We start from the raw sequence: 14,581 nt of genomic DNA, 5'->3' as shown, positions 1-14,581 counted from the left end.
CCCCAACAGTACTATAAAAGTAAATCAAAAGAAGTGCAGATGCTGGAAATATGAAATAAGGACAGTAAGTTGCTGGAGAAATTCAGCAGGTCTGGCAGTGTATGGCAGAAAAATAAAGTTGAAATTTCAAGTCCAGTGACCCTTTAGACCATAAATGTAGGAACAGAATTAGGCTATTCGGCCTATTGTGTCTGCTCAGCCATTCAATGAAATCATGAATGACTTGACAATCCTTAACTCCACTTTCCTGCCTTATCCCCATTACCCTCAATTCCTTCACTGTCCATCATAAGGATGCTGCAGACACACCGCATTTCATTAGAACATTCTGTTTTTGTTCTCAACAGTCCTCCCTAGGCCAGCAAAAGTGGAGCTGGGAAAGCACAACAAGTCAGACAGCATCCAAGGAGAAGGAAAGTCAACTGGACATGAAGGGTTTCGGCCCGAAATGTTGACTTTCCTGCTCTTCGGATGCTATCTGACATGCTGTGCTTTTTCAGCTCCAGATTTATTGATTCTAGCTTCCAGCGTTGGCAGTCCTTACTGTCCCTAGGCCAGCAATTTCCTTATCTAATCCCCAATAACAATATTTGCGAGGACTACACTTATCCTATCTAAACTCTCAACCTAAACTCTTCCTACGGTCTACTATCTTCCTACCTAACCCCAACAGTTATTTTTACACCCCCAACAGTACTCCAGTTTGTAATCCCACTCTCCAGTCCCTAAGAAACCCTGACCACCCACTCCAAGGCCCACTTACTCCTCCTCCAGATCTCACATGATTCAATCCAATTACTCCCTGGAAATTGGGGCACTAATCAGTGTGGACTCCTGCATCAGCACTATCTACATTATATGTTGAAAGCTCTAAAATCAAGGGCTCCTCAGACTTTTCCTATTGAGCACAGACTGTTAACATTGTTGGGCAAGGTGCCCAAAAGTAGACACGCCTGAATTTCCAATGATCGTATTTAGAAGTTACAAAAATTTTCCTTTACCAATATTGATACAATGATAATATATGCAATTTTTTTATTACTGTTCATATATTGCTTACCGGTGTTTAAGATGTGCCTCCAAATCACAGCGCTGCATCACTTCTTGACAGTTACTTTCAAAAGGGCAAGACACCAACAGTTTGTCTAAAAGTTTGTGAACAAGAATGCTGGACCTTTTGCACAGTTTAAAGTGAAGCCTTTTGCGGTCCAATGGGCAGAAGTTCTTCTCTCGCAAGAAATTACGGAGGCACTTGTAGCAAAATGTGTGTCCACAGGGAGTATCCAGTGGTTCCAATAGAGGCTGCAGACAAATGTGACAAACGAGGTCATCATCCATTTCATGCTGGTAATTATACAGATGGTTCTCTCTTGTCCAGTGCTGTTGGCCACACTCAAAGCATAATGGATTTAAAGGGGATTCCTGTTCTTCTGGATTAGCATCATCATTAGTAGTACTCATGATAACTCAATTTGACAAGGTTGCATCTACAGTCATTAGTCCATAGTCAGATATTCAAATGCAAACTATCCTGGTCCCAGCAATTTCAGAGTCTCATTGTTCTGTTAAAAAAAAAAATTCAAAAAATTCATCTTCCATCAAAGCAAAAGCACTTTGTTCAATTATTTACCATTTTTCATGAACTGAGGAAGACAAGGTTTAACAGGATCAAGGGATATTTTGACGAAAGACAGTTCAATCGTTCTGTACAAAAAGAGAACAAGTAATCTTACTTCAAATCTCCTGTGGATAAATGGAACCTAGCTCCAAAAAAATTACCCTTTTTGTAAGAAATTGTTCACCTGATTAAAACCCTAAAGTATAAAACTATCATGTATGATCTCACAAAACTTAATTAAATATGAGTAAAATTTTCAATTTGCTGCCTTGACAAAAACCTGGCATGCTGATCAGTTGCTATTTCTGAGCTGGGAGACTAGGGTTCAAGTCCCACCTGCTCCAAAAATGTGTAGTATCATCCCCGAACAGATTGATTAGAAAATATAAAATTAGGTGCAGCCAATGACCAAGCAGGTGAGTCTTATGATCAGAGTAGGTCACTCAAAGACAATAATGTCTACAATGCCCCTTCTCATCATTACTCCGTTTCCTTCACCATCCTCTATGTGTCAAGAAAATTATTCTTACAAATTAGTGTTCCTGGTGACCAGCTTAAAAGTAGCCCTGTCTCTACAATGATGATCTTAATTGCACCAGGTGCAACAGTCATTTTTGTGATCTCAAATCTGGGCGTTCACACATTATAAGGGGACCTTTGGATTAGTCTTAATTTATGGTTACTAACACAGTAGTTCCATCCTCTCACTCAAAATTCTAATATAACCACTTGGTTTGCATTTGGAGTCAGTGAAGTGTAATTTTTATATAAAGTTTAATTTTTCCATTTAATTAACAATTAAATAAGTGTTACACTTTAAGAGAAGTTGCAACTTATTGCAGCCTTAAATCAAGGTTACACAAGCTCTGACAGAAGCTGTAGCTAGCTCATTAGTGGCTGGTTTAATCATTTTTTCCGACTTTTCAGTTATTTTCAGGAAGCATAAATATAGAGTGGACTGGATACAGGTTCTTGAAGGAAAGTTAGTGACAATTCTTCGAGAGACATTCAAATTGACATTATACAGGCAAAGCGTAGATTTGTCCTTACAAAGAAAAAGGGTGGTACTGCCAAATCTGGAGCCCCATGGATATCCAGAGGCATACAGGGTAAAATAAAGCTGAAAACAGAGATTATGCCAATCTTAGAAAGGAGGCTTAGAGGAGTATGGAAAATACAGGTATGAAGTGAAAAAGGAAATTAAGAAAGCAAACAGGATATAAAAATTAAAACTAAGGAAAAACCAAACACGTTTTATCAGTATATTAAGAGCAAAAGGATGACTTAAAGAAACAGTTAGAGCCATCAGAGGTGTATTTGATACCTTGTGTGTGGATGCAGAAATGTGGGTAGTGCTCCAAATGAAGAGCACAAAGGAGAGGGATGAAGAAGACGTCATAATTAAAGAGAGTGAAACAATTGATGAGATATGCATAATGAGAAGTACTCGAGGGACTAACTTCCTTTTGAAGGTAGATAAATCACGCAGGGCCAGATTTATTGTATCCTAGGCTGTTCAAGAAACCAGGAAGGAAATAGTAGATACTTTGTAGATAATTTTCCTAGCCTCATTTAGATGCAGATGAAAACAGGAAATCTGTGAATATTGTACCATTAGACAAAAAAGGTGCAAGGATAGCCCAAATAATTATACATCAATCAGTCTGATCTCAGTGGGGGACAAATTACTAGAATTGATACCGAAACATAGAATTAACTGTTACCTAAAATGCCTCGGCATGGTGTCTCAGTGGTCAGCCCTACTGCCTCACAGTGCCAGGGACCCAGGTTCGATTCCACCCTTTGGAGACTGTCTGTGTAGAGTTTGCACATTCTCTCCATTCTGTGTGGGTTTCTGCTGGGTGCATCGGTTTTCTCCCACAGTCTAAAGATGTGCAGGCTAGGTGAATTGGTCACGCTAAATTGCCCACAGTGTTCAGGAGTATGTAGGTTAGGTGTGTTAGCCATGGGAAATGCAGGGTTACAGGGAAAGTGTAGGGGAATAGTTCTGGGTGGAATGCTCTTTGGAGGGTCGGTGTGGACTTGTTGAGCCGAATGGCCTGTTTCCACACTGTACGGATTCTATAATGATTCTATGATAAAATAGTACAGATTACTCAATGACAGTCAGCATGATTTTCTTAGGGGAAGGTCATGACACAGTGACTTAATTGAATTATTTGAGAAATTAACAAGGAAGATTGATGAGGTTGGGCAGTGGATGTGGTCAATATGGATTTGACAAAGTCTCACATAGTGGGAATGGGCAGGAAAATTAAAGCCCATCGGACACGGAGGGATATGGCAAACTGGATCCAAAATTCACTCCATGACAGGAAACAAAGGGTGACAGTTGATGGAAATTTTTGCAAATAGAAAGCAGTTTCCGGTAGTCACAAGGCTCAGAGTTGCATCCATTGCTGTCTGTGGTATACATTGATGATTCAGAGCTAAATGTGAGAGGCATGGTTGGGAAATTAGCAGATCACACAAAAATTGGCTACATAGTTAAAGTGAATGGGCGGCAAAATAGCTGATGGAATTCAATCCAAAAAGTGTGAAGTCATGCTTTTGCACAGAACAAACAAAGCAAGGGATTGCACAATAAATAGAAGGATATTGGTGGGGTAGAAGAAGTGAGAGACCTTTGTCTGCATGTCCACACGTCCCTGAAGATGGCAAGGCAATTTTATGAGCAGGTAAAGAAGATATACGGGATGCTTCCTCTGTGGATACCAGCGAGAGCCAATGCCATGGCACTGTGACATCCAGCTGTTCAGGAGGTGGAGGAAGAATTGTGGAAGGGCAATAATGGAAGGGAATTAATTGCGTGGGGAGTAAACAAGTACTTCTGCAGCTATTGACATGATCTTGGGTTGATATGTTGCCTCCTGAGTAGTATGGTGAAGAATGTAATGGAATGGCTGCATGTCTTTCTGAACGAGGCGGGGGGGAGATGAACAGCTAAAAACTCATGGTCCATGTTGGAAGCAATGACGAGGGAAAGCAGAAATGAGATTTTGCAAGCAGAGTTTAGAGAGTTAGGTAGGAAATTTAAAAGCAGGATTTCAATGATATTAATCTCCAAATTACTTCCAGTGCCATACAGTAGTCAGTGTAAAAATTGAAGGATACAGCAGATGAATGTGACTGGAGAGATAGTGCAGGAGGGAGGGCTTTAGATTCCTGAGGCATTGGAACCATTTATGGGGAGATGAGGCCTGTACAAGTTAAACAGATAGTGGGAATCTGAACTCACTTCCTGAAGGTTGGTTGAGCCAGAAACTCTCGTAACTTTCAATCAGTGTTTAGATGTTCACTGGCATTGCCATAGCCTTCAAGGATATGGCCATAAGATGAGGTTAGTATAGTCAGATTATTATTGACTGGTGCAGACATGAAGACTGCCCTCCCGTGTTGTAAATGACTATAAGATTCCCTTCTTTGGGCGAGGTATTGAATACATGAACAGGGGTGTCATGTTACAAATATTTAAGACATTAGTGTGGCTACATCTGGAGTTTTGTGTACCGTTCTGTTCATCATTACAGGAGTACATAATTGCTCTAGAGAGTACAGAAGTGATTTACAAGAATGATGCCAGGACTTGAAAATTCCAGGTATGAGGAAATATTGGAAAAGCTAACTTAGAGACAAAAAGACTGCAGATGCTGGAATCTAAAGTAGACAAGCTGCCACACAAAGGGATAGGCAGGGGCGAGAGAGGAGAGAGGGGTGGGAACACAGAAAGCCAGCACACAGGTGCAGCAGGTAATCGCTTAGGATAATGGAATGTTAGTCCTTATTTCAAGGGGATTGTAGTATAAGAATAAGGATGAACATAGCAAGCCAGGCAGCATCTGGAGGAAAGGAGAAGTCAGCTGTTTTCCTTAGAACAGAGGAAACTTGGACATGAATTGATTGAAGTTTACAAAATAACGAGAGACATGGACAGAGCAGAGAGAGCAGATTTGTTCCGCCTATTGGGGAACTCAGTTACAGGGCACAGATACAAGGTGACTGATCAAAGAATTAGAAGGGACATGAGGAAAAAAGACTTTCAGCCAGAGGCTGAGCAGTCTCTGCAATCTTTGGCCGAATTTGGTGGCTTGAGGTGGAAACTGTCACTTCATTTAAAAGGAACCTGAAGTGCGCTTACCTGCAAGGCAAAAGACCAAGAGCTGGAAAGTGGGATTAGAACAGGCACCTTGTTTATTCAGCTGGCAGAGACACGATGAGCTGAATGGCCACTTTCTGTGCTGTAACTTTTGTATGGTTGTAACAAGTCTTCGCCAACATCAAATGGTTAACCAAAAACTCTCAAACCACCTTCTCTGGATAAGTTTACCTTCACTTACATTACAAGAATGAATAGCTTACAAACATTTGTGCCTTTCTCAATTAACCTGTGAGAATGAGAAACTTCTAGTCGAAGCAGTTGATTTACTTCCTGTGCAGCCTGAACTTCAAATGGTTTGAGAAATCAAGCCTTGTATAATACTATGAGCTTATAATGAAAGGGATGCAGTCACTTAAAAGGTAAGTGATCATATGTGAAACTAAAATATGGTGAAGTCTTTTTGATGAGTAAAATCCTGGGCTGATTTTAATGGGAATAGGGCTGGGGGGGGTCAGTTTCCTTAATGAAATAGCAGTCAAAAAGCAACCAACCAGAACCGCATCCACTCTACAGCGACATTACTCTGTGGATGACATTAACAAGGTGACAGTGGGACAAAAAACCCTTACTTGGAGCAAGTCCACACACCAAATCTCCCAGCCAAACTGAATAGCTGTCAGGTTTTGCCATCCCAACAGTACCAGAGCTTGGTTGTGGGCATGGTCAGGACTGCAAACTGACTGACAGGAAAGACAGTCAAAGATCCTGGACCAAGGTGAGTCAGCAATATTAGAGAGGGACAGGTTAGAGCTGTTGGGGAGGTGGAATTACAGATGGAGGAGATGGATTTTGCAATATAGATGGGGAGAAAGGAAGTGAACTACTATCTTCTGGGTGGGTTAAAATGCCCGAAGGGTGGCCCTCAAAGGAAGTCTTCCTTTCTTTCCTACCATTTTAAAAACATTTGGGGAAAAACAAGATGGGCCACCCATTAAAGCGTGCCTGGGCCACATTGCCATATCAGCATAACATTAAAAGTTAGTTTAACCCCAAAAATGCTGATTGATCTTTGATTATTTGTTTACATACGCTGGGTAGCTACACCTACCTAGCCACATGCTGGCTGGGGAATGCTTTGTGTATTAAGATGCAAAGCCATCCAGAATAAGGTAGACAAACTGACAATGTAAATCGAGGCACACGGATATGATCCCATAGCCAGTATGGAAACATGGTTACAAGGGGATCAAAACTGGGGACTTAACATTCAAAGGTATTTGACCTTTCAGAAAGACAGGAGGGATGAAAAAGGTGGAGGGTAGCACTGTTGTAAAGAAATGAAATGAAGACAATTGTGAGAGATTATCTATGAGGCTTAGGCGATGTGGAGTCCATTTGGGTGGAGGTTACAAAAACAACAAGGCAAAGAAGGCATTGGTAGGAGTACAGACTTTTAAACAGTAGCCACTTTGTAGGAAAGAATATAAATTAACAAAATAATATGAGCAGGTAAAAAGAACAGAGCAATAGTTATGGGTGACTTTAATCTTCATGTTGATTGGGTTTGTCAAATTGGAAAGGGTAGTTATGACAATGAATTCATAGAGTGCATCATGGATAGTTTCCTAGAGCAATATGTCATGGATCCAACCAGGATGCAGGCTATCTTGGATATGGTAATGGGTGATGTGGCAAGTTTAATAAATGACCGCATAGTAAAAGGTCTCTATCATAACATGATAGAATCTAGTATTCAGTTGAGAGTGAGACACTTAGGTCAGAAACAACTGTGTTTAACTTAAATGAAAGGAATTACAATGAAATGAGGATACAGTTGTTAAATGGACTGAGCGAACAGATTAGCAAGAATGACAGTTAGCAAGCAGTAGCAAGCATTTAAGGAAGTAATTAATGATTCCCAGCAAAAACATATACCAGTAAGGAGGAAAGATTCTAAGAGAGGGATATCCTAACCATGGCTAAACCAAGGAGGTTCAGGAGAGTATTAAATTGAAAGAAAATTTATATAAGGAGGCAAAATTCAGTGATAGCCCCAAAGACTGGGATAAATTCAGAATCCAGCAAAAAAAAAAGACTATAAGGATAATAAAGACAGAGAAAACAAACTACGAGGGCAAATTAACAAGGAATATAAAAACTGACAATAAGAGCTTTTCTAAACATATAAAGAGTAACAGAAAGATTCAAGCGAATACATGCCCCTTTAAAAATGTAGCCAAATTTGCAGAGAGCACAAAAATAAATAGAAAAGCAGGTTGTAAGAGGGATACAAAAAGTTTACAGAGAGATATTAATAGGTTAAATAAGTGGACAAAAAGTTGGCAAATGGAGCATATGCATGGAAATATGAAGTTGTTCATTTTGGAAGGGAGAACAAAATTATTTGAATGGAGAGAACTGCAGAGAGTTGCCACACAAAGGGATGGGTGGGGGCGTGACAGGAGGGAGGGAGGGGTGGGAAAACAGAAAGTCAACACAGGTGCAACAGGTAGTCACTAAGGATAACGGAATGTTGGTCCTTATTTCAAGGGGATTGGAGTATAAGAATAGGGAAGTCTTACTGTAACTGTACAATGTGCACATCTGAAGTACTGTGAGCAGGTTTAGTCCCCTTGATTAAGGAAAGATATTATTTCACTGGAGGCAGTTCAGAGAAGGTTCACTAGGTATGGAGGGATTTTCTCATGAGCAAAGGTTAAACAAGTTGGGACTCTTGGAATTTAGAAGAAAGAGAGGTGATCACATTGAAACATATAGGATTCTTTAAGGGCTCGATAGAGTAAACGTTGAATGTTTCCTCTCGTAGGAGTCTAAGACCAAAGGGCACAGCTTCAGAATTAAAGGGTGCAAATTTAAGATTGAGATGAGGAAAAAAATTCTTCTCTCACACGGTTGAGTCTTTGCAACCCCTTGACATAGACAGCTGTAGGGGCAGAGGCCTTATGCATGTTTAAGGCTGAGAAAGTTAGATTGTAAGGGATAAGTATGGGAATTAAAGGTTATGAGGGCGGGTAGGTGGACTTGAAAATTGTCAGATCAGCCATGATCCTATTGAATGGTGGAGTAGGCTCAAGGGGTTGAATGGATAACTGCTGTTCCTTTTTCTTATGGTCTTGTGGACAGGTAATATCCAGCTCCCTCCAATCATGGGAGGCACGGGTATCATGGGTATATGGGTAATCATGGGTATGAACAGCAAGATGGCATTGATCATGGTCTCTTTTATGATGATAGTCCTCATTTTCTAAAAAAAACGTTCTCAAAATGTTTTGCAAAAGTTAAGTAGAACCTTAGAACTATGGAGAAAATAATCACCAGTAAAAGCAGTGTCCTGGATTTAACAATGGTGAAGCCATTATTGTTCACTATCATTCGTCTGAAACTGACAGCAACAGGACGTATAACACATATAACAAAATATTGTTGCTAATGATTCTATGTTCCTCTCGAGGTGTGCTCTAAGAAGGAAATCAATGAACATCCATTCTTATTTTGTAAGTCTCCCTGTAAAAGTATTTTTGAAGCATTGGTACAATTAAATACCAATTGTCCTCATAATTAAATTTCATATTTGCGGAATATCAGATTTCTTCGATGTTAAAAAAGTTCATAGGGGTCCTAAGCAATAAAAAATGTTACATTGTAGGAGCTTCCCCAGCTGCCAAAGTTTATTTGCTGATATTCCATATGGGAACAATAAAGGAAAGAAAAGGCAGGCATGTGCCAGATACCGCAAAACCTCAAAGTATCCATTTTGTTATATTTATAGCTCAATAAGACTAAAGGATAAAACTAACTATCTTCAGTTGCCACATGAATGATTTTCCTTACATCATAATGTCAGAGGGGAAATCGGTTGTTTATTGACGATTGCATAATGTTGTGAATGTTGCTGAACTGCTCAGATACTGAAGCAGTTCATGTCCAAATGCAGTAAGACGTGGGCAATATTCAGGCTTGGGCTGATAGACGGCAAATAACGTCAAACCATCTCTCCTTGACATTTAATGGCATGAAATGTTCCCTCTAAGCTCCGATGTTCTATGCACAGCTCTCAATGCTGGCATGCTGATCACCACATTGATTTCGGTTCCAAAAGTTGCTGCTGTACACAGGCTCAGAGGTCTGTGCAGCCGGTAGGAAAATTAGTGGGAACATTGGTGGTATTACCATTCCTGAATCTCCACTATCAACATCCCAGGGAACGTCATTGACTGGATTGCCTGCCACACTGGGCTAGCCAAATAAATACTGTGGCTACAACAGCAGGCCTGAGGTTAGGAAATCTGTGCTGAGTCACTCACCTCCTAACTCTTCAAAGCCTGTACACTATCTATAGGGCACAAGTCAGGATTGTGTTGGAATATTCTCCACTGGCCTCAATGATTGAAGCTCCAACAACTTTCAAGAAATTTGACCCCAGCCTGGGCAAAGCAACCCAGTTGATTGGCACACTATCCACCATCCTCAATAATCACTCCCTTTACTACTGATGTGCAGTAGCAGCAGCAGCAGTAGTATATATCATCTATAACATGCACTGCAGTAACTCACTTAGGCCATTGACAGCACCTTTTAATCCCATGGTCTAAACCACACAGAGTTCACAAATGCATGGGGATACCACCACCTTCAAATTCCCTTCCAAGCTATGCATAGTCCTGACTTGGAACTATGGCACCAATCCTTCACTATTGTTGGGTCAAACTCCTGGAATTCCCTTCCTAAGTGCATTGTAGGTGGACATAAACCACCATGGATTGCAGAGGTTCAAGTGCAGGCAGTTCATCAAAATTTATCTAAATTCCTACTAATCCATTCACCAATACTTTACATCTATGAAGCCTGATTTTTGGGCTGTTTGCTAACAAGAATAGACTGGGTTGGACAAAACTATTAACTGCCATATGATTGACCATTTAAATCACTCAATGTCTGGTATTCCTTTATATTCTTCCCATGATACTCTACTTCAGCATTATAATGGTATCTGTGGGTATTGATTAAGATTTTCCATTTTAAAAGCTACTGATACCTTCAATGCTATGTAAAGGAGCAGAGAAACGGTTATTGAGCCTCAAGTTATTTACTGATATTCATAAACCTTACCGCTGAATTTTAGTCATTTAAATCCTTAATTGGAATTAGAAACCTGGCGAGTCTTTCCATTATAACTATACTGCTGCTATTATCAAGAATACAATTTTTATTTTCTCAAAATAGCTACACTGTTAGTTGATAAACACTCAGCTGTTGTGCCACCCACAGCAGTATATTTGTTTTCAAACTATGAATCGTGATTTATACTCCCACATTATGTGAGTCATATTGCTGTGCAAAGGCATTATAACATGCAAGCAATACATGCACAGGCTGATTAGAAGTCAGAAGATGTAACTGGACAAAAAAATCCCTTGCATGTCATTTATTTTGGACCATGCACAAGTCAGTTTAAAAGGTGATGCATCACCTTCAACTTTAAAAACATACATTGAGACAACAGTTAGGCAGGAATTACAATGCCAAATAAAAACCGAAAGAACTGTGGATGCTGTAAATCGGGAACAAAAACAGAAGTTGCTGGAAAAGCTCAGCAGGTCTAGCAGCATCTGTGAAGAAAAAAATCAGAGTTAATGTTTTTCAGCAACTTCTGTTTATGTTCAAGAATTACAATGCCCTTCTGTTGTGACCAATGTAGAACATAAGCTTGCTCTAAAGTCAGGTTTTGACTCTCAGAATAATATTCTACATAAAACTGTATTATTGCTAAGTCTGCAGAATGTTGTACTGCCATAAGTTTCGCAACTATTTTTTTGAGAATAAAACAGGTGAAAATAATATTTAAACATAACTATTCTTGGCTGAGTGATAGTAGGATCCAGTACACTTTTGGCAAATACCTTCAGTAGGGGTCTGGTTTGTCATCAGTAATCTGCTGATTTTTAGGTGGTTTGAATCACCCCCAGATCCCTGGTTCTGACACTGGACTTATTTAGGAATGTGAAACGAAGAAGGCAGTAGACAGGTGTTTCAGGGCAAAAGAACCTCTGCATTTATTAAACAAAAAAGGTGAGTATATTACAAGAAATAAAGACAAATATAAAGTAGTGAAATTGACACTATCAGTTATGCAGAGGACAGTACTTAAATACGCTATTAAATTAAACAAAAGGTTAAAAAATTTTAGAAATTGAACAGTGGTTTTAATCACAGACACTTTAATCAGACTTCCTAACCTTGGGGTTCCCTGCACTGTCCCCACCCACCTTCTCCTCCCTGCTAGCTACTTTGGGGTCTCAAGAATATAAGCTCACCACTGGGAATAAACACCATTTTGAAATACAGCTGGCTGTTACCACTTGCTGTAGCTGGTGTTTCAAAGAAGACTTTGAGCGGTGTAGGCCTTCAGTCTGGGTTGCGTCTGCTGATGTGGTAGGATGAGTTTTGGATTTATTGGGTGTGTATTTGGTTTTCCTTATGTTGTGGTGGTTTTGTGGGCCAGTTTTAAACTCAGGATGTGCCAGAGGCCTCGTCAGTCGGGACGGTGGTTTGCGGAAGTTGTCGGTTGTTAGGTCTGCTGGACGTTTTCGGTTGCCGTTGGTTCCCCTGGTAGGGAACGGGCCTGTATTGGTAGATTTTGGGATTGTTGTTGGGGTCTTCCGGAGGTAATCTTGCAGATAGTTCTTGGGCTGTAGTTCCTTCAGGTGAGGTCAGGGACCTGCAATTATACTAATTGCTGGTCTCTTACCTTTATGCCAAATCTGCGCTTCCCATTGTGCTACTGCTGTTCTCTTTTGAGGTAATTGGCTTCCTGATGGTTAAGAGTAGGTGAAAATGTATTTTGATTAAGTGGAATGTCCAGTAGCTCTGTGCATGAATATTGATCGAAGTAGAATGTCTGGCTTCTGCAGAGGGCCCATTCGTCTAGGTTAGGTAGGGTTTAGGCCTGATTGATTGATTGTTCTTAGAGTGGATATATGAATTGGATTTTCGGACTGAACAATGGTTCTAAGCAGCTATCTCTGTCGATGTAATTTTCCCAGAGCGTAGCCCAGCTGCCTTTTTTTTCTGATCTGTGACCTGTGGGAGTGTGGTCTCCCCTGGGGGCTCTGGGTAACTTCCTGAATCCCAAACTATGGACTGGCTAACCTGCCCTGTGAGGCAGTTCACCTGCCCAGGCCCAGTGGCCTGTGGGACTGCAGCTTTTCCTAGGCCTTGATCCGCAACCTTGGTAGGCTGTTGGCCACAAGGATGCGGAGCCAGCGGGCCCGGTCATTCCCCAGAGGTTATCCCAGTCCAGGTAGCCTCCACAGGCACTCACATAAACAGGCCACAGCCTGTCAATAAATGCCCGCGGGGTTTCACCTGCGAACTGTAAGGTATTCTCTACTCGGGAGAATGAGCTTCCATCATTGAAGCCCATGGCTTCCAGGATTTCTTCCGGGATGGTGGCAAATGTACTTCGACCCTTCTTGCTGTCAGCCAAGGGGGACTTGTACAGCCTGCTGTCCAGGGAGAATGGCAGCAACTTGGCCATCTTGGCGTCATCACAGCCACTTATATCTCCCACCTGTTCCATTTCCATGAAGTGTACAGATGGGTCCCCTTTGTGTGAGAGCTTCTGCAGGTGGGCTACCATAGCCCCGAGCTGCTGGGTTCCATGTGGGGGCTCAAAGTGACTCTCTAGTTCCCACTGCTGCTGACCATCCCGGGGCGCACCATACTTCTGCTGCCGCAGTGGGCACATAGGTCCTGGTCCCAGCCCTTTCCGTACTGGCCCTGCACCCCCATCTATCTGCTGCCAAACTGGGCCTGCTTTCAGAGCCAGAGGTGGTGATCCAGATCTCCCCCTGCCCTGCAGTCTATCCGCTCTCCCTGCTGCCTCACCGGGTCCTCCCCACTGGCATCATAAGTGACTGAGTGGCCCTGACTGCCCTATCATCCACTCCTGCCTCACGCCCTTGCTCTTCCCTGCCTGCCTGGGCCACACCAGGGCTTATCAGGCAAACCATGCCCCTGGCCTGGGACAGCGCTAGGCTCAGCTTAAGGATCTGCTCAAGGCAGGGACCGTGCTCTCCCCTACTGAACCCCTCACTGAAAGCTACCCTACTGGCTGCCTTTATATCTTTCAGCTTCTCCTCCTGCACTTTAACTTGTTCCCCCAGACGCTGGTTTTCCTGCTTCAGGCCCTGTTCATTGGTTTTGGTCTCTGTGGCCTGACACTGCATGTAACCTACCTGATTCCAGTATCTTTCCTCCACCTGCCCATCTTTCCTGCCTCTCCCGCTGCAGGTCCTCATGCAGCATCTCACCTGTCCTTGACCTTAAGGTGCAGTCCTCCTCTGATTCCCTCAGCGCTGTCTTTAACTCCTCGACCTTCCTGTCCAGTACTTGGACCTGTCTCTGCAGGTACAGGAGCCAGATTGCCTTTTCTAATGCTCCTTGCTGTCTGTCCACTGGGCTACTGCTTCTGCTGGATGTTCTGCCCTCAGTAAGTCTAGTACCCACTTTGAAATATTCACTTTCTTGAATACATAAGAGGAAATCCTCTCTTCCATCAAGCTGGAGAGAAAGCAGCTGCTGCTAATGCTGTTTTTCCCCCTCTCTCCTGTTCTCTAAACTGCTGCTGTACTGTGGTGGACACCGAAAGCAAGAAGTGCAGCTCAAGGTGACTAATGGCCCAGAAGGATCAACTGACTGGCAAGAAGTTCAAACTGCCCACACTAAGAGTGCTACTTCTCTTCAGTCTTCAGACTTGTTGAAAGTAACGGAATATACATCTTATCAACAGGGTTGCTGTAGTGTTGGGTCAAAAAGGATAG

At 41.9% G+C, this 14,581-nt stretch overlaps 1 protein-coding gene across 4 annotated transcripts in view; it reads right to left on the bottom strand.

Annotated features, from left to right (window-relative positions):
- Window positions 1-14,581, bottom strand: part of lnx2a (ligand of numb-protein X 2a) — a 123,375-nt gene that overhangs the window by 80,153 nt on the left and 28,641 nt on the right. For all 4 annotated transcript variants that reach the window (XM_048597650.1, XM_048597652.1, XM_048597651.1 and 1 more), the window contains exon 2: window positions 1,061-1,562. In XM_048597650.1, the coding sequence (XP_048453607.1) occupies window positions 1,061-1,461 (401 nt within the window). In that variant the 5' untranslated portion in view covers window positions 1,462-1,562. The remainder of the gene's footprint in view (window positions 1-1,060; window positions 1,563-14,581) is intronic.

This window comes from Rhincodon typus, chromosome 6 (genome assembly GCF_021869965.1).
Source record: "Rhincodon typus isolate 14 chromosome 6, sRhiTyp1.1, whole genome shotgun sequence".
Taxonomy (NCBI): Eukaryota; Metazoa; Chordata; class Chondrichthyes; order Orectolobiformes; family Rhincodontidae; genus Rhincodon; species Rhincodon typus.
The sequence above is the reverse complement of the archived record's forward strand: the minus strand, read 5'-3'. Positions and strand labels throughout refer to the sequence as shown.